At 44.6% G+C, this 17,898-nt stretch overlaps 1 protein-coding gene across 1 annotated transcript in view; it reads right to left on the bottom strand.

Annotated features, from left to right (window-relative positions):
- Positions 1-566: 566 nt before the first annotated feature.
- Positions 567-17,898, bottom strand: part of LOC112256830 (serine/threonine-protein kinase D1-like) — a 50,370-nt gene continuing 33,038 nt past the window's right edge. The window contains exons 9-19 of the mRNA XM_024430362.2: positions 17,639-17,762; positions 17,167-17,244; positions 16,589-16,877; positions 16,215-16,267; positions 15,556-15,628; positions 15,142-15,248; positions 14,717-14,878; positions 13,945-14,043; positions 12,741-13,008; positions 10,905-10,990; positions 567-1,700 (exon numbers count right to left, since the gene is read on the bottom strand). Coding sequence (XP_024286130.1) covers positions 1,467-1,700; positions 10,905-10,990; positions 12,741-13,008; positions 13,945-14,043; positions 14,717-14,878; positions 15,142-15,248; positions 15,556-15,628; positions 16,215-16,267; positions 16,589-16,877; positions 17,167-17,244; positions 17,639-17,762 — 1,573 coding nt within the window. The 3' untranslated portion in view covers positions 567-1,466. The remainder of the gene's footprint in view (positions 1,701-10,904; positions 10,991-12,740; positions 13,009-13,944; positions 14,044-14,716; positions 14,879-15,141; positions 15,249-15,555; positions 15,629-16,214; positions 16,268-16,588; positions 16,878-17,166; positions 17,245-17,638; positions 17,763-17,898) is intronic.

Raw genomic sequence — 17,898 nt, 5'->3', positions numbered from 1 at the left:
TTATGTGCCTTCATATCTCCAAAGTATGAAAACGGATAACTTATCTCTTAAATAATAATACATAAATGTATATCTCTGGAAATTGATTACGAATTAGTCCCCAGAATGAATTACCCAACCTACTGTACCTAGGCCTTCATACCAATAATAAACCATCCGATTCAACCAGCTCTCAATCATATACATGTAATCTCAACATGAATCTCCAAGTGACTGATAGTGTCTCTCTCTCATCAGTGGCATTCAGCCAATGTGCATATGGTTTTGTCTCACCTCTGGCTTGACTTTCTTCTCCCAGTATGGGGAATGGCTCTTTTCCCCTCATCTTTCTCCCTGATTCTCCATGCTCATTCTTCATGCAGTCCCCCTAAACTATGGATGAAGATGCAGCATGAGTATGGGTGCCATGTTTAAAATAACTTGCAATTTGTAAACATATGTTCTCAATAACTCCTGTTGCCAGTGTACTCAAATGTAGGTCAAAATATAAGGCATGAGGCATTGGGGTGTGTGTAAAGCAAGCTCACAAATCATGTAATAAATCCATGGTATTAAAGACTTACATATCAGCTTTGAAATATATTTATTTAAATGTGTAGCCAGAGAAAATAATGTATTCCCTGTAGGCAAAAATGCATTAAAGGCTGGTTGCAATCGCGCAAAGAGCACAAACATACTGTACAGTAGCCACATACGCAACATTCAGCATCACATCATGAACACATTTCAACACTATAGACTAGAAAAGCAGCTAGCTCATGATGAGAACAAATGCTTACAGGTATTCTACATTCACTGTTTCTCTGTATCCAGGCCTCAGGATTTTGCCTCCACACTCTTGAAGCCGACAGCGTCCGCTCTCTATCTCTATCTCCCTCTCTGTCTTTGTCTTTCCACCATTTCTGGCTATACTGGTTTTCTGTGAATTCTTATCATGTCATCATATAAAGGTACATTCAAGAGTGAGATAAAACTTGAGTAATAATAGTATCAGTTCTCACTCTTAATACCGCTAAGGTTAGTCCTGAGCTGTCTCGTTGGGTCGCACCCAATCACAGTGAAACACATCTCATTTTGGTTTTGACTAAATCGTTTCGCTGGCTTTTTGGGGGGATTGTTTGCTGCTGTTGACACCTGGATGATCCTTCACACCCAGAGTTTTACAGTATAAGTAGTTAGATTGTCTTTCATGAGGCAGGGAGGCAATACACCTGATTGACTCATATACAGACAATTAGAAATTGGATTATTTGTTAGTTAGGCAGTTAGTTTAAAGGCAGAGTTTGGATATCGAGCCCCTAGCTGCTGGCTGGGAATGGAGGACTCAGTCAGTCAGTCAGTTAGTTGTGCTGTGGTGTGTTGTGTTGTGGAGGGAGTGAGACGGCTCTTAAGGGGGCAGAGGCAGCAGTGTTCAGTACTACAGCACGTTGACTCTTAAGGGGACAGTATCCCTGCATTTACAGTATTCACATCACGCTGACTCTGTCGCTGAGGGCCGCCATGGAGTCCACCTCCTCCGACTCGGGGTCAGGCTCCACCCCCTCGCTGACATCGGCGTGTGGGTTGACGAGGTGGGCGGGGTACGTCAGGCCGTGCTGCTCAGCGTGGCGTTCCCAGCGGGTGTCATCGCTCTCATGCGTGACGTAGCGCTCGTGCATCTTCCATTCTAGGCCACGTAGGTCCAGCCACATTTGGTAGTCCTGAGAAGGACATCATTGGCAGGGACACAGTAGTTAGCATTAGCCTAAGATTTCAATTGTATTCTTTTGATTGTGTCAAAAAAAATAATTTTGTAGGATTTTTTGCGGCTGTTGGATGACAAACTCATGTCTCTCATTTCTCTTGCTGTAGGGCTTACCTGTATCCAGGAGTGTCTGAGAGACTTAGTGTAGCCAGGGGGGTCTGACAGACTTAGTGTAGCCAGGGGGATCTGCCAGACTTAGTGTAGCCATGGGGGTCTGACAGACTTAGTGTAGCCAGGGGGATCTGACAGACTTAGTGTAGCCATGGGGATCTGACAGACTTAGTGTAGCCATGGGGGTCTGACAGACTTAGTGTAGCCATGGGGGTCTGACACACTTAGTGTAGCCAGGGGGATCTGACAGACTTAGTGTAGCCAGGGGATCTGACAGACTTAGTGTAGCCAGGGGGTCTGACAGACTTAGTGTAGCCAGGGGGATCTGACAGACTTAGTGTAGCCATGGGGGTCTGACAGACTTAGTGTAGCCAGGGGGGGACTTAGTCTGACAGACTTAGTGTGACAGACTTAGCCAGTGTAGCCATGGATCTGACAGACTTAGTGTAGCCAGGGGATCTGACAGACTTAGTGTAGCCATGGGGGGGGAATCTGACAGACTTAGTGTAGCCATGGGGGCTGACAGACTTAGTGTAGCCATGGGGGATCTGACAGACTTAGTGTAGCCAGGGGGGATCTGACAGACTTAGTGTAGCCAGGGGTCTGACAGACTTAGGTGCCAGGGGATCTGACAGACTTAGTGTAGCCAGGGGGTCTGACAGACTTAGTGTAGCTGACAGACTTTAGTGTAGCCAGGGGATCTGACAGACTTAGTGTAGCCAGGGGGGCTGACAGACTTAGTGTCCAGGGGGTCTGACAGTCTTAGTGACAGACTTAGTGTAGCCAGGGGGTCTGACAGACTTAGTGTAGCCAGGGGGTCTGACAGACTTAGTGTAGCCAGGGGGTCTGACAGACTTAGTGTAGCCAGGGGTCTGACAGACTTAGTGTAGCCAGGGGGTCTGACAGACTTAGTGTAGCCAGGACTGAGACTTAGTGTGGGGTCTGACAGGGGTGGGGGTCTGACAGACTTAGTGTAGCCAGGGGGTCTGACAGACTTAGTGTAGCCAGGGGGTTAGTGTAGCCATGGGGGTCTGAGACTTAGTGTAGCCAGGGGGTCTGACAGACTTAGTGTAGCCAGGGGGTCTGACAGACTTAGTGTAGCCATGGGGGTCTGACAGACTTAGTGTAGCCAGACTGGCCAGGGGGTCTGACAGACTTAGTGTAGCTGACAGGGGGGGGTCTGACAGACTTAGTGTAGCCAGGGGGTCTGACAGACTTAGTGTAGCCATGGGGGTCTGACAGACTTAGTGTAGACTGACAGACTTAGTGTAGCCAGGGGGTCTGACAGACTTAGTGTAGCCATGGGGGTCTGACAGACTTAGTGTAGCCAGGGGGGCTGACAGACTTAGTGTAGCCATGGATTAGTGTAGGGGGGTCTGACAGACTTAGTGTAGCCATGGGGCTGACAGACTTAGTGTAGCCAGGGGATCTGACAGACTTAGTGTAGCCAGGTGTAGCCAGGGGATCTGACAGACTTAGTGTAGCCAGGGGGTCTGACAGACTTAGTGTAGCTGACAGACTTAGTGTAGCCAGGGGATCTGACAGACTTAGTGTAGCCAGGGGGTCTGACAGACTTAGTGTAGCCAGGGGGACAGACTCTGACAGACTTAGTGTAGCCAGGGGGGGGTCTGACAGACTTAGTGTAGCCAGGACTTAGGTCTGACAGACTTAGTGTAGCCAGGACTTAGTGCTGACAGACTTAGTGTAGCCAGGGGATCTGACAGACTTAGTGTAGCCAGGGGGTCTGACAGACTTAGTGTAGCCAGGGGTCTGACAGACTTAGTGTAGCCAGACTTAGTGGGGGGATCTGACAGACTTAGTGTAGCCATGGGGGTCTGACAGACTTAGTGTAGCCATGGGGGTCTGACAGACTTAGTGTAGCCAGGGGGGTCTGACAGACTTAGTGTAGCCAGGGGGTCTGACAGACTTAGTGTAGCCATGGGGTCTGACAGACTTAGTGTAGCCATGGATGGCTGACAGACTTAGTAGCCAGGGGGGGGTCTGACAGACTTAGTGTAGCCAGGGGGTCTGACAGACTTAGTGTAGCCAGGGTGTCTGACAGACTTAGTGTAGCCAGGGGGTCTGACAGACTTAGTGTAGCCAGGGGGTCTGACAGACTTAGTGTAGCCATGGGGGTCTGACAGACTTAGTGTAGCCAGGGGGTCTGACAGACTTAGTGTAGCCAGGGGGTCTGACAGACTTAGTGTAGCCAGGGGATCTGACAGACTTTATGTAGCCAGGGGGTCTGACAGACTTAGTGTAGCCAGGGGGGCTGACAGACTTAGTGTAGCCAGGGGGTCTGACAGACTTAGTGTAGCCAGGGGGTCTGACAGACTTAGTGGGTCTGAGCCAGAGGTGTCTGACAGACTTAGTGTAGCCAGGGGGTCTGACAGACTTAGTGTAGCCAGGGGGCTGACAGACTTAGTGTAGCCATGGGGGCTGACAGACTTAGTGTAGCCAGGGGGATCTGACAGACTTAGTGTAGCCAGGGGGATCTGACAGACTTAGTGTAGCCAGGGGGATCTGACAGACTTAGTGTAGCCAGTGTAGCCAGGGGTCTGACATACTTAGTGTAGCCAGGGTGTCTGACAGACTTAGTGTAGCCAGGGGTCTGACAGACTTAGTGTAGCCAGGGGGTCTGACAGACTTAGTGTAGCCAGGGGGATCTGACAGACTTAGTGTAGCCAGGGGGTCTGACAGACTTAGTGTAGCCAGGGGGGGGTCTGACAGACTTAGTGACCATGGATGGCTGACAGACTTAGTGTAGCCAGGGGTCTGACAGACTTAGTGTAGCCAGGGGGATCTGACAGACTTAGTGTAGCCATGGGGGCCAGGGGGTCTGACAGACTTAGGCTGACAGACTTAGTAGCCAGGGGGGACAGACTCTGACAGGGGATCTTAGTGTAGCCAGGGGGACTTAGTCTGACAGACTTAGTGTAGCCAGGGGGTCTGACAGACTTAGTGTAGCCATGGGGGTCTGACAGACTTAGTGTAGCCATGGGGGTCTGACAGACTTAGTGTAGCCATGGGGGTCTGACAGTCTTAGTGTAGCCAGGGGGTCTGACAGACTTAGTGTAGCCATGGGGGTCTGACAGATTTAGTGTAGCCATGGATGGCTGACAGACTTAGTGTAGCCATGGGGATGGCTGACAGACTTAGTGTAGCCAGGGGAATCTGACAGACTTAGTGTAGCCAGGGGGTCTGACAGACTTAGTGTAGCCAGAGGTGTCTGACAGACTTAGTGTACCCAGGGGGATCTGACAGACTTAGTGTAGCCAGGGGGTCTGACAGACTTAGTGTAGCCATGGGGGTCTGACAGACTTACCTGTAGCCAGGGGCCAGGATGGCTGACAGACTTAGTGTAGCCAGGGGGATCTGACAGACTTAGTGTAGCCAGAGGTGTCTGACAGACTTAGTGTAGCCAGGGGGTCTGACAGACTTAGTGTAGCCAGGTGGGTCTGACAGACTTAGTGTAGCCAGGGGGTCTGACAGACTTAGTGTAGCCAGGGGGATCTGACAGACTTAGTGTAGCCAGAGGTGTCTGACAGACTTAGTGTAGCCAGGAGTGTCTGACAGACTTACCATAGCCAGGGGGTCTGACAGACTTAGTGTAGCCATGGGGGTCTGACAGACTTAGTGTAGCCAGGGGACAGACTTAGTGTCCATGACAGACTTAGTGTAGCCATGGGGGTCTGACAGATTTAGTGTAGCCATGGATGGCTGACAGACTTAGTGTAGCCATGGATGGCTGACAGACTTAGTGTAGCCAGGGGGATCTGACAGACTTAGTGTAGCCAGGGGGTCTGACAGATTAGTGTAGCCAGGGGGTCTGACAGATTTAGTGTAGCCATGGATGGCTGACAGACTTAGTGTAGCCAGGGGGTCTGACAGACTTAGTGTAGCCAGGGGGATCTGACAGACTTAGTGTAGCCAGGGGGTCTGACAGACTTAGTGTAGCCAGAGGTAGACCAGGCCAGGTGGGTCTGACAGACTTAGTGTAGCCAGGGGGGTCTGACAGACTTAGTGTAGCCAGGGGGATCTGACAGACTTAGTGTAGCCAGGGGGTCTGACAGACTTAGTGTAGCCAGGCTGACAGACTTAGTGTCCATGGATGGCTGACAGATTTAGTGTAGCCATGGATGGCTGACAGACTTAGTGTAGCCAGGGGGGTCTGACAGACTTAGTGTAGCCAGGGGGATCTGACAGACTTAGTGTAGCCATGGGGGGTCTGACAGACTTAGTGTAGCCAGAGGTGTCTGACAGACTTAGTGTAGCCAGGTGGGTCTGACAGACTTAGTGTAGCCATGGGGGTCTGACAGATCTAGTGTAGCCATGGATGGCTGACAGACTCAGTGTAGCCAGGGGGGTCTGACAGACTTAGTGTAGCCATAGATGGCTGACAGACTTACTGTGCCGGCCTCCCGAGTGGCACAGTGGTCTAAGGCACTGCAACGCAGTGCTAGCTGTGCCACTAGATATTCTGGGTTTGAGTCCAGGCTCTGTCGCAGCCGGCCACGACCGGGAGACGCATGGGGCGGCGCACAATTGGCCTAGTGTCATCCGGATTAGGGGAAGGTTTGGCAGGCAGGGATGTCCTTGTCCCATCGTACACTAGCGACTCCTGTGGCGGCCCGGGCGCTGTGCACACTGACACGATCGCCAGGAGCACGTGTTTCCTCCGACACATTGGTGCGGCTGGCTTCTGGGTTAAGTGGGCATTGTGTCAAGAAGCAGTGCGGCTTATTGCAGCGAGGAGACAAGACTGTAACTACCAATTGGATACCATGAAATTGGGGAGAAAACAGGGTTAAAAAATTAAAATGAAAAAATTATATAAAATACGTACTGTAGCCATGGATGGCTGACAAACTTATCCAAATACAATAAGTCTTCTTACTCCTTTGTGATATGTACAGTACCATTTTATTTATTTTATCTGTTACATTGTCTGTTAAATCTCCAATTTAAAGGAGTTCCCCCCACGTTGTAGACATACTGTACTAGTAAAGGCCCAGTGCACTACTTTTGTGATTTTTTTGTATTACTGTTTACCATAATTTTTAATTTGAGTCTGATGCTTATCTGATCAAAACAGTTGATCTGATAATACTTGTGGAATATAAAAATAGTTGCTTGATATACAATACCAGTCAAAAGTTTGGACACACCTACTTATTCAAGGGTTTTTCTTTATTTTTACTATTTTCTACATTGTAGAATAATAGTGAAGAGATCAAAAGTATGAAACAACCCATACGGAATCATGTAGAAACCAAAAAAGTGTTTAACAAATGAAAACAAGTCTCCTGGGTGGCGCAGTGGTTAAGGGCGCTGTACTGCAGCACCAGCTGTGCCATCAGAGACTCTGGGTTCTGTCGTAACCGGCCGCGACCGGGAGGTCTGTGGGGCGATGCACAATTGGCCTAGCGTCGTCCTGGTTAGGGAGGGCTTGGCCGGTAGGCTGGCTTCCGGGTTGGATGCGCGCTGTGTTAACTTCTTGCGTCGAGCAATCCCGTATCCGGGAGCGTAATCATAGCCTCAAGCTCATTACCATAACGCAACGTTAACTATTCATGAAAATCGCAAATTAAATGAAATAAATATATTGGCTCACAAGCTTAGCCTTTTGTTAACAACACTGTCATCTTAGATTTTCAAAATCTGCTTTTCAACCATAGCTACACAAGCATTTGTGTAAGAGTATTGATAGCTAGCATAGCATTAAGCCTAGCATTCAGCAGGCAACATTTTCACAAAAACAAGAAAAGCATTCAAATAAAATAATTTAACTTTGAAGAACTTCGGATGTTTTCAATGAGGAGACTCTCAGTTAGATAGCAAATGTTCAGTTTTTCCAAAAAGATTATTTGTGTAGGAGAAATCGCTCCGTTTTGTTCATCAGGTTTGGCTAAGAAAAACCCCCGAAAATTCAGTCATTACAACGCCAAACTTTTTTCCAAATTAACTCCATAATATCGACAGAAACATGGCAAACGTTGTTTAGAATCAATCCTCAAGGTGTTTTTCACATATCTATTCGATGATAAATCATTTGTGGCAGTTTGGTTTCTCCTCTGAACCAAATGGAAAAATGCACGCAGCTGGAGATTACGCAATAATTTCGACGGAGGACACCAAGCGGGCACCTGGTAAATGTAGTCTCTTATGGTCAATCTTCCAATGATATGCCTACAAATACGTCACAATGCTGCAGACACCTTGGGGTAACGACAGAAAATGTAGGCTCATTCCTGGCGCATTCCCAGCCATATAAGGAGACATTGGAATACAGCGCCTTCAAAATCTGGGGCATTTCCTGTTTGAAATTTAATCTTGGTTTCGCCTGTAGCATCAGTTCTGTGGAAACATCAGACTGTTTTCTTTCCAAAGCTGTCAATTATATGCATAGTTGAGCATCTTTTCGTGACAAAATATCTTGTTTAAAACGGGAACGTTTTTTTATCCAAAAATTAAAAGAGCGCCCCCTATATCGAAGAAGTTAAGAAGCAGTGTGGCTTGGTTGGGTTGTGTATCGGAGGACGCATGACTTTCAACCTTCGTCTCTCCCGAGCCTGTACGGGAGATGTAGCGATGAGACAAGATAGTAGCTACTAAAAACAATTGGATACCACGAAATTGGAGAGAAAAAGGGGTAAAATTCAAACAAAAACAAATGAAAATGAAAATATATTTAATATTTGAGATTCTACAAAGTAGCCACCCTTTGCATTCTCTCAACCAGCTTCATGAGGTAGTCACCTGGAATGCATTTCAATTAAAGGGTGTGCCTTGTTAACTTGTGGAATTTCTTTCCTTCTTAATGCCTTTGAGCCAATCAGTTGTGTTGTGAGAAGGTAGGGTAGGTATTCAGATAGCCCTATTTGGTAAAAGACCAAGTCCATATTATGGCAAGAACAGCTCAAATAAGTAAAGAGAAACGACAGTCCAACATTACTTTAAGACATGAAAGTCCGTCAATGAGGAAAATTGAGGAGGAAAGTTTCTTTCCAGTGCAGTCGCAAAAACCATCAAGCGCTATGATGAAACTGGCTCTCACGAGGACCGCCACAGGAAAGGAAGACCCAGAGTTACCTCTGCTGCAGAGGATAAGTTCAATAGAGTTAACTGCACCTCAGATTGCAACCCAAATAAATGCTTCACAGTGTTCAAGTAACAGACACATCTCAGCATCAACTGTTCAGAGGAGTCTACATGAATCAAGCCTTCGTGGTCGAATTTCTGCAAAGAAACCACTACTAAAGGACACCAATAAGAAGGAGAGACTTGCTTGGGCCAAGAAACATGAGCAATGGACATTAGACCGGTGGAAATCTGACCTTTGGTCTGATGAGTTAAAATTTGAGATTTTTGGTTCCAACCGCCATGTCTTTGTGAGACAGATGATCTCTGCATGTGTGGTTTCACCGTGAAGCATGGAGGAGGTGGTGTGATGGTTTGGGGGTGCTTTGCTGGTGACACTGTCAGTGATTTATTTAGAATTCAAGGCACACTTAACCAGCATGGCTACCACAACATTCTGGCTGTGTAAGGGCTATTTGACCAAGAAGGAGGGTGATGGAGTGTTGCATCAGATTACCTGGCCTCCACAATCACCCAGACTCAACCCAATTGAGATGGTTTGGGATGAGTTGGACCACAGACGGACGGAAAAGCAGCCAACAAGTACTCAGCAAATGTGGGAACTTCTTCAAGACTGTTGGAAAAGCATTCCAGGGGATGCTGGTTGAGAGAATGCCAAGAGTGTGCAAAGATGTCATCAAGGCAAAGGGTGGCTATTTGAAGAATATCAAATATACAATATATTTTTTATTTGTATACAACTTTTTTGGTTACTACATGATTCCATATGTGTTATTTCATAATGTTGATGTATTCACTATTATTCTATAACGTAGAAAATAGTAAAAATAAAGAAATACCCTTTAATGAGTAGTTGTGTCCAAACTTTTGACAGGTACTGCATGTTATCCAGTTTCTTGAAATACTTCGCAAAAGCAACTTCTTTATACGTGAAAACTGAACATTTTTATTAATTCCTTTTCAGTAGTGAGTGGATACATTTTCATATGTTCGGTCCCCCATGGGAATTGAACCCACAACCCTAGCATTGCAAGTGCCACACTATACCAACGGAGCCACATTCTCACATCAGAAACCACTTATGTCTCAATGTACTCAATTACTGCATTGTGCATTGTTTTTCATCATGGTGATAGAAAGTCTACAGGTCCAAACCTAGATAACCAGCCTATGTACAATGCAGTAACGTACATTTACATTAAGTGGTTTGTAAGGATAGTAATTTAATATTGCACAAAAAGTGATGTTATTTTATCAAGAAAACAATTTAATTTGATGTGGATGTTTTGTGTCTTTGCCCATAACTTTGCACCTTTTGATGTAAATCTTTGAGGAAAGGGTTCTGTTCTTTCTGGATTCCATTAGAGTGACAATAGCAGAGAAAGGGGCATGGGAACTACTCTTACAATATCAACTATTGAATCCTGAAAGATACTGTTCTTAATTATACAACTAAGTGGAGATGCAGATTTTTTTCCTTCCATGCATTACAGACATCTATATCAGTGGAGGCTGCTGAGGGGAGGACGGCTCATAATAATAGCTGAAACGGAGGAAATGGAATGGCATCAAACACATGGAAACTATATGTTTGATGTATGTGATACCATTCCACTCATTCCGCTTCAGCCATTGCCACGAGCCTGTCCTCCCCAATTAAGGTCCACCAACCTCCTGTGGTCTATATCAGCCCGATAATACTACTAAAGGCCCAGTACTTTTGTGAAAAAATATATATTTTTATTAATATATATTTTTATTAATATATTTTAAAATTGTAATTTTTCAGGGGGTGCTGCAGCACCCTCAGCACCCATACTTTCCGCAGCTATGGAAGGGTAGCTTATCTGTAGCCAGGGATGGCTGAAAGACAGGCCGAAAATGTCTTCTTTTTAAAACTATTTTGTGATATATGCAGTATGGAGTGTACGTAGTAGGGAGAGCTTACCTGTAGCCAGGCATGGCTGAGCGACTTGTCCACGCTGTAGCGCTTCCTCATCTTGACTTGCAGCAAGTTATTAATGAGGTCAATTGCTGGAACAACAAAGCAGGCCGTCAGAGGATAACTCATGGTGGGAAACCTAGAGGAATTGGTGCAGGCCCCTTTCAGAGCCATGCAAGGGCTAATGAGCAAAGCCAACATCATGTTAAGATTATTTCAGGGGTCATGGTTCTCTGAGTCCCAGTTGGGATTCTTGACCTTTAGGCCACTCCTCTATAGTACCAGGGATCGCTTGGCATTATGCACATGAATAGGCTGCAACAAGAATTGGTTCTCTCTCTCATACACTCTCTCTCTCTCCCCCCCCTCTGTCTATTCCTCCCTCTCTCTCAAGCACACACACACACACTCTCCCTCTGTTGCTTTCTCTTCCCTCTGTCTCACTCACACACACACACACACACACACACACACACACACACACACACACACACACACACACACACACACACACACACACACACACACACACACACATACACACACACACACACACACACACACACACACACACACACACACACACACACACACACACACTCTCTCTATCTCTCTCGCTCTCACTCTCACACACTTTCTTTACTTCCTTTTCCATCTCTCGGACAATGACGCATGCCATCCGCTCAATTCAATAGCAGCATAGTTGTTGGGGCCAGGATATGTGTTGTAGGCTTTCAAAGTGGTTTTGTGAGCCACTGAGCACTAGAGGTGAGAAAAATTGTGATAAGAGAGGTTCCTATGCTAGACAGGCCCTAACACGAATCAATTCTAAAAAATCTGCTGACTCCCTCAGATAAACATAAAACTGACTCACTGACCTCGTAAATGCATGTATTCATGTGAAAACCTATTTTTTTAAATGTATCATTCGTCTCTGTGTTTCATAATTTCTTTTCAATTTGCAAGAGGCTGAATGTATCTCACCGGAGAAAGCATCTGAGTGAGCGAAACAGCGTCCCTCTGTTTCTGTATGTGTATGACATCTATCTGATTCTGTCTGGTCCTAAAGAGTATGACATTTTTGCCCCCTGTACCATTGAATGCAAGGGAAGCCAGTGAGCATTTGGCCTCCCTTGACAAAAAAAGTGTATAATAATAGCCAATCAGCTTTGGGCTAAACTGAGCGAGCACAGCAGTAAATGGTCCTGGCACACCAAAAAAAGTGTCAAGGGAAGCCAGTTTGGATTTTGCTTCACTCCTATCACATCGCATAAAAATAAATACGTAATTGACAGAAACAACTTAAATTGTTGCATCTAGTTGTGTTGTGTTCCTCCGGTGGCTAGATAAAATTGTCCCTTTCCTAAATTAGCCATGGATGGAGGTAGGGATTTGGGCCTGTGATTTTACTTCATTCTCAGTACTGGCCAATGATTATAATGCTGATTCGAATCCAACCATAAATTCATACATTGTGCCCCTGGACTGAGAGGACAGAAGTTCAATATGTAGCTAGATGTTGAATGCTAATGTTAACTAGAGCAAACAATGCAATTATCACAACACATAGGTTGGAATATGGCTTTTCTTTCTGGCTAGGGTTCCCCAGTGATTTTACCAACGCACCGCTACTAAATCAGATTATCATAAAAGGCATTCTGACCGTGTAGCAAACATTCACTATATGATTACAAAACCCAACAGAGACTCAGGAAGAGGCTATTCGAGTCTGATTTTCCGAGTAATGATGTATCATTCCAACACAACTATATCGAATGTTATTTCACAGTAAAGGAGTTATCACAGTAATGCATGAGTCATTGCTGCTCGGCAGACACCCACCTTCCTGGGACACTTTCTTCCAGGGGTTGGGTGGGTACATGAAGGCAGCATTCTGGATCTGGTCGTGAATGTCCTCGTCCTCGTTGAAGGGGAAGGTGCCGCTGAGGCTGACGTAGATGATGACCCCCACAGACCACATGTCCAGGGAGCGGTTGTAGCCTTTATTCCTCAGGACCTCAGGGGCCAGGTAGGCCGGAGTGCCCACCACTGACCGACGGAAAGACTTCTCTCCAATGATGCGGGCAAAGCCAAAGTCGCACAACTTCACCTGAGACACAGATAGGATGTGTCTGAAATTACACTAGATTCCCCACTATGTTGGGAATATCAGTGACGTTTGAGACACGGTCATGTGTGGTAGTGAATATTACACTAGATTCCCCACTATGTTGGGAATATCAGTGACGTTTGAGGCATGGTCATGTGTGGTAGTGAATATTACACTACCACAGTTCCAAGTCTCATATTCACTTGAACATGAGAAAGTGTGGTGGTAATGAAGGGTTTCCTACTAGAGTAACTGGACTAAGACTTGTTAGAGAAGGCTAATACATAACATCCTGTATGTTCGCCATCCAAACAGTTGGTTCCACAGACATAATAATAATCAGCTGGCAAGGATTACCCAAAAGGCCACTTAACGTTATCACACTGTCTGTTCGACATGGACACGATATGGTCTACAGACGATTTACTGTAGCTACAGAAATCTACCAAAATAGACTTTGGCAAGACTGCAGAGGATGTCAGTTCTCAGCACTATAATGACGCCAGTGATGTTGCCAGAGGATGTCAGTTCTCAGCACTATAATGACGCCAGTGATGTTGCCAGAGCATATTTGGGGAAATGAAACACAGATATATAAGAACGGACTCTCTTTCTTCCCTTTCAGAAAATATTTGTTGTAAATAACACAAATGCAATTTGTTTAACACCCATCCAATGCCTGGCTATGCCTAAGACAGTGACTCATAGTACAGTACAGAGCAGTACTGGGCTATGGCTATGGAGAGAAGGGCAGCATAATTGGGAGTGTATCATTAAAATCAAGAGACATAGAACATTGTAGAGACACTGAGCGTGCAGTTTCCATAATCATCCACATTATCTTAGAGTAGACTGATAGATGAATGTCTGTTTATGTCTGTGAAATTGATGTTTCTGTTTTGGCTTGTTTGGAGGATGAGCTGTAGGTTTGCTTACTTGTGGAAATGCGTCTGCGGACGCCAGTAAGACGTTCTCTGGTTTGAGGTCACAGTGGACGATATTCTTGAAGTGGAGATGACGAAGAGCCTGAAGAATCTGAAAAATATGTGAAATGAATGATTTGTACACAGTGAATGATTACTTTAATTAGGGATGATTAAAAGATTTAATATAATCTGGTCATTTGCATTTAAATACTGTCAAACTTTACTGCAATGAGCTAAATCAGTTTCACACTGACTGGTAGTCTTAAACAAATCTACTTTGAAACAAAAGCATACAACTCAAACACATGGTTATGGACTTTAAAAAAAGAAGACACCTGTACCATGTCAGATATAGACTTGAAATCTATTACATTGAGAGTTTGCATCCTACTATTACACTTTATATACATCACAGAAGTCTGAAATATAACAAAAATATTAGTTTGACATAGAAACACCAGATTTTCTGCGTTTAAAAACAAATCATGTTTAAAAATATGAATAACATTTCAGCCATGAGGCCACTAGGTCTTTTGACTACAGCAAAGAGCAACTAATACATTGCATATCATAGTGAAAAGTGCAACAACATGTGATTAAACAAATATTATAATATTATTATCAGAAAAATACATAAGCATACCTGTAAACCTTTTACTTCACTGACTGTGTTTCTATACAGTATACAGTATGTGAGTGTCACAGTAAAAGCAGGTGTGTGGCACTGCTACAGCACATCCGTCCATTGTCTGCGAGCGACAATGCTTGTCAGCCAGGGTTACCTGTGAGACGAAGAACTTGGTGATGCGTTCAGGCAGCCTCCCCTTCTCACTGGACAGGATCATCTCCAGCATGTCTCCGTGGAGCTTCTCCATGACAACGAAGACGCGCTCCGGCGTCTCAAACATGCACTCCAGGTTCACTACCCCAGGGTGGTGCAGGTTCTAGGAAGTAAAAACAGAAACACAGGAGCCTTTTAAAGGAAGCAGGCAGAGAGCTCGACAGGCTCTCCAAACACCCACTGTGTTGTCATGATAATAACTTCATTATTTACCTCCTGAGACAATATCTCTATTTTTGTCTTTAGTTCTGTTGATTTTCCTCTCATGTGTTCATCATAACGTGTGTCTGGCAACATCTGAGAAAAAGGTTCTAATAGTGTGTGTTTCATAGGAGCACACAGGACCACGCGTACTGGTGTGTTTACCTGAAGGATGGCGACCTCATTGCGTAGCTGGCTCTCCTGCTTGGTGGGGAAGCGTAACTTGTCAATGATCTTAATTGCTACATCCCGGCCAGTTTTTCGGTGCTTTCCTGTAGTATGGAGACATTATATTATGGAGAAATCAATGGCAGGTTACAGGTTTAAACAGGTTTTACTTCTCTGAATGAATGACTATCTCAAATTATTTTTCAAAATATTAAAATTGATCTGATGAAGACCTTTTAACAATGTACTGTATTATTTCACAATATAAAAAACACCTTCTTGGTCATGCAAATATTTTTCTGGCATGAGATCAGGAGAGAATTGTTATAAAAGGCTGTGTCCCTCGTGCAATCAAGTGAGCACTTTGTTTTGCCAGGTTATCAGTGTGACAAGGAGGTACAAATGCATCACCTCCATAAACAATCCCAAATTGGCCCGATCCAAGGACTTCATCCGGGAATATCTGATACACTGAGCTGATATCCTGTAGGTGTGAAAATCCAGTCAATGGGTTTAAATATGTATACTGTCACAAATATTTCGTTTTTGGTTTGTCTACAACCATTTTTATCTCTTCTCACATGACAACTTAATACCCACTAATCTCATACACGACTGGAAGAGTTACCCAGAAATATAATTATAACCAGTGGTACTGTGACTAATTATCGAGAGTAGCTATGGCAACTGCTCGGCTGAGTGGGTAATCAAAATCATCTCCATTTGAGCTACTTAGAAGATGATGTCACCTCAGAAATCTAACCACGCATTCAGCTTTTTTCTTTATGTTGAAGCTTGGACAGTCCCAGCCACTGTCATGTCTAGTTTAGTGGATCCATGTCTGTGGAATGTTAAGTTGTCTACTGTCTTTTGTCTATTATTTTTTTTTATCCTACAAAATCTAAAAAATAATCTAACCATGCAAGAGGAGCAGGCATGACCCGCAATATATTATTACCGCAATATTATATATAATATAGATATATTATGACCAACATTATAGTTACTAAATCTGAAAATAAAAATATACCCAAAGTCGTTCAAATAACGTGAGACCAAATCCTACTTACCACATTCTCTTGAATCTGGCAGTTGGACACTGAAATACTGATGGAAACATCCTCTGTTGATGTAAGGGAAATGTTAAGAGTATTCCATAAGAGTTAATAGTCTTCCATACTATAACCTTGAGAGTGTTCCTTCCTAATGCTAAAGTAGGGTTACAAAATTCTGGTAACTTTCCCCAAATTCCCAGAAATCCTGGTTGGAGGCTTTAGGATTTCCTGCCTATTCCCCTCCTGATTCCAGGAATCTTCCAAGCAGGATTTTGGGAAAGTTACCAGAATTTTTCAACCCTAGTGCTGAGTAAAACAAGGTTGCTTCAATAAAATTACATTAATTTCTATAAGTGTTCATCTATCCAATTAACTCTGCTTATACTTACTGTGGCCACTGTGACGTGACCCGTGTGACAGTCCTTTAGAGATGGCGGGCATGAGGGCATGCTGGATGGCCATCTCCCACATCCTGGCCACATCCGGCCCGACCCCGCTGACCAGCATACTGCTGTGGGCCGACATGCTCCCCGGGCCCTCCGGCCTCGCCAGGTTCTCCCCTACATAGTAGACCAGGCTGCCCGTGGCGATTTCAAAGCAGTGGGCGTTGGAGCCCTCAGACAGCAGGTTGAAGGTCTTCGCTGGGTCCAGAGACAACACCTCTGACAACGGAATTTCCTACCACACAGCAGAGGTAGTATTGCTCTTTGCTGTTTGGGGACTAGGCCGGGTTACTGTCAAGTGCTTTGTGACAACAGCTGTTGTACAAAGTGCTTTATGAAATACATTTGATTGATTGTTGTAGTAGCAGTCGTTCTACAGTGGTTAGAGCCCTTGCATTTCAATATAAACATGATATTTCAATCTGATCAATGTCTGATCAATCTTGGCCCATTAACTTCAGTTCTTAGATTCCATTCACCCTTCACCCATAATAATCTATATAACATTTCAATTGATTTCTTACCTTGTAGTATTTGCTGCCTGTGTCATTCTGGAAAAGGGTGATGCATTTGCTGTCCAGCCTCCAGTAGTGTCTTTTCCTCTGAAGTGGAAACAGATAGAGAGCCTTGCACAGACTGGGACTACATAACATATTTTCCTGGTGGGTTCCCCCTCTTGGCAATGGGGGTTTCCATCTACTCTTACAGCATCTATTATGCCATTGGTCAGTGCCCATAGCAGATTTGACTAAATAAAAACAACATTTAACATTTAAAAGACATGCATTCACAAAATAACTTACACAAAACACACAAAACATTACAAAAAAACACAGAAAAGATGATGAAGTCTATAAAATGGCAGAACATTAGTGTTGCAAATTTTCAGTACGTTTTCCAAAATTTGCAGGTTTTCCAGAAATCATGGAATTTTGTCACTCTACAGCAGATTGATTAGTTGGTGTGATAAAAATACATTAATATAATCAGACTTACCAGAGTGTCTTTGCTGCTGAAGTGCACTAGCCAACCTTCCTTCATGATATTGCTACTTTTCCTCTTGGTGTTTTTGACTGACTGGACCACTCGCATAAGTGGGATGTTGTTGCTAGTAGATGGGCTTTGAAATGAAGGGAGTCAAACATAAAAACTCTGGCCGTGTGAATGCTTTTCTTCTCAACTTCAGGACTCAGTTAGGGTTACGGATTGGGTCAGGGTTGAGCTGAGGTGTGGTCATGAAGTTAGGGTTAGGTTAG

Source organism: Oncorhynchus tshawytscha, linkage group LG08 (assembly GCF_018296145.1).
Source record: "Oncorhynchus tshawytscha isolate Ot180627B linkage group LG08, Otsh_v2.0, whole genome shotgun sequence".
In the NCBI taxonomy this organism is placed as follows: domain Eukaryota; kingdom Metazoa; phylum Chordata; class Actinopteri; order Salmoniformes; family Salmonidae; genus Oncorhynchus; species Oncorhynchus tshawytscha.
Note: the sequence above shows the minus strand (reverse complement) of the source record. Positions and strands in the feature narration are given on the sequence as shown.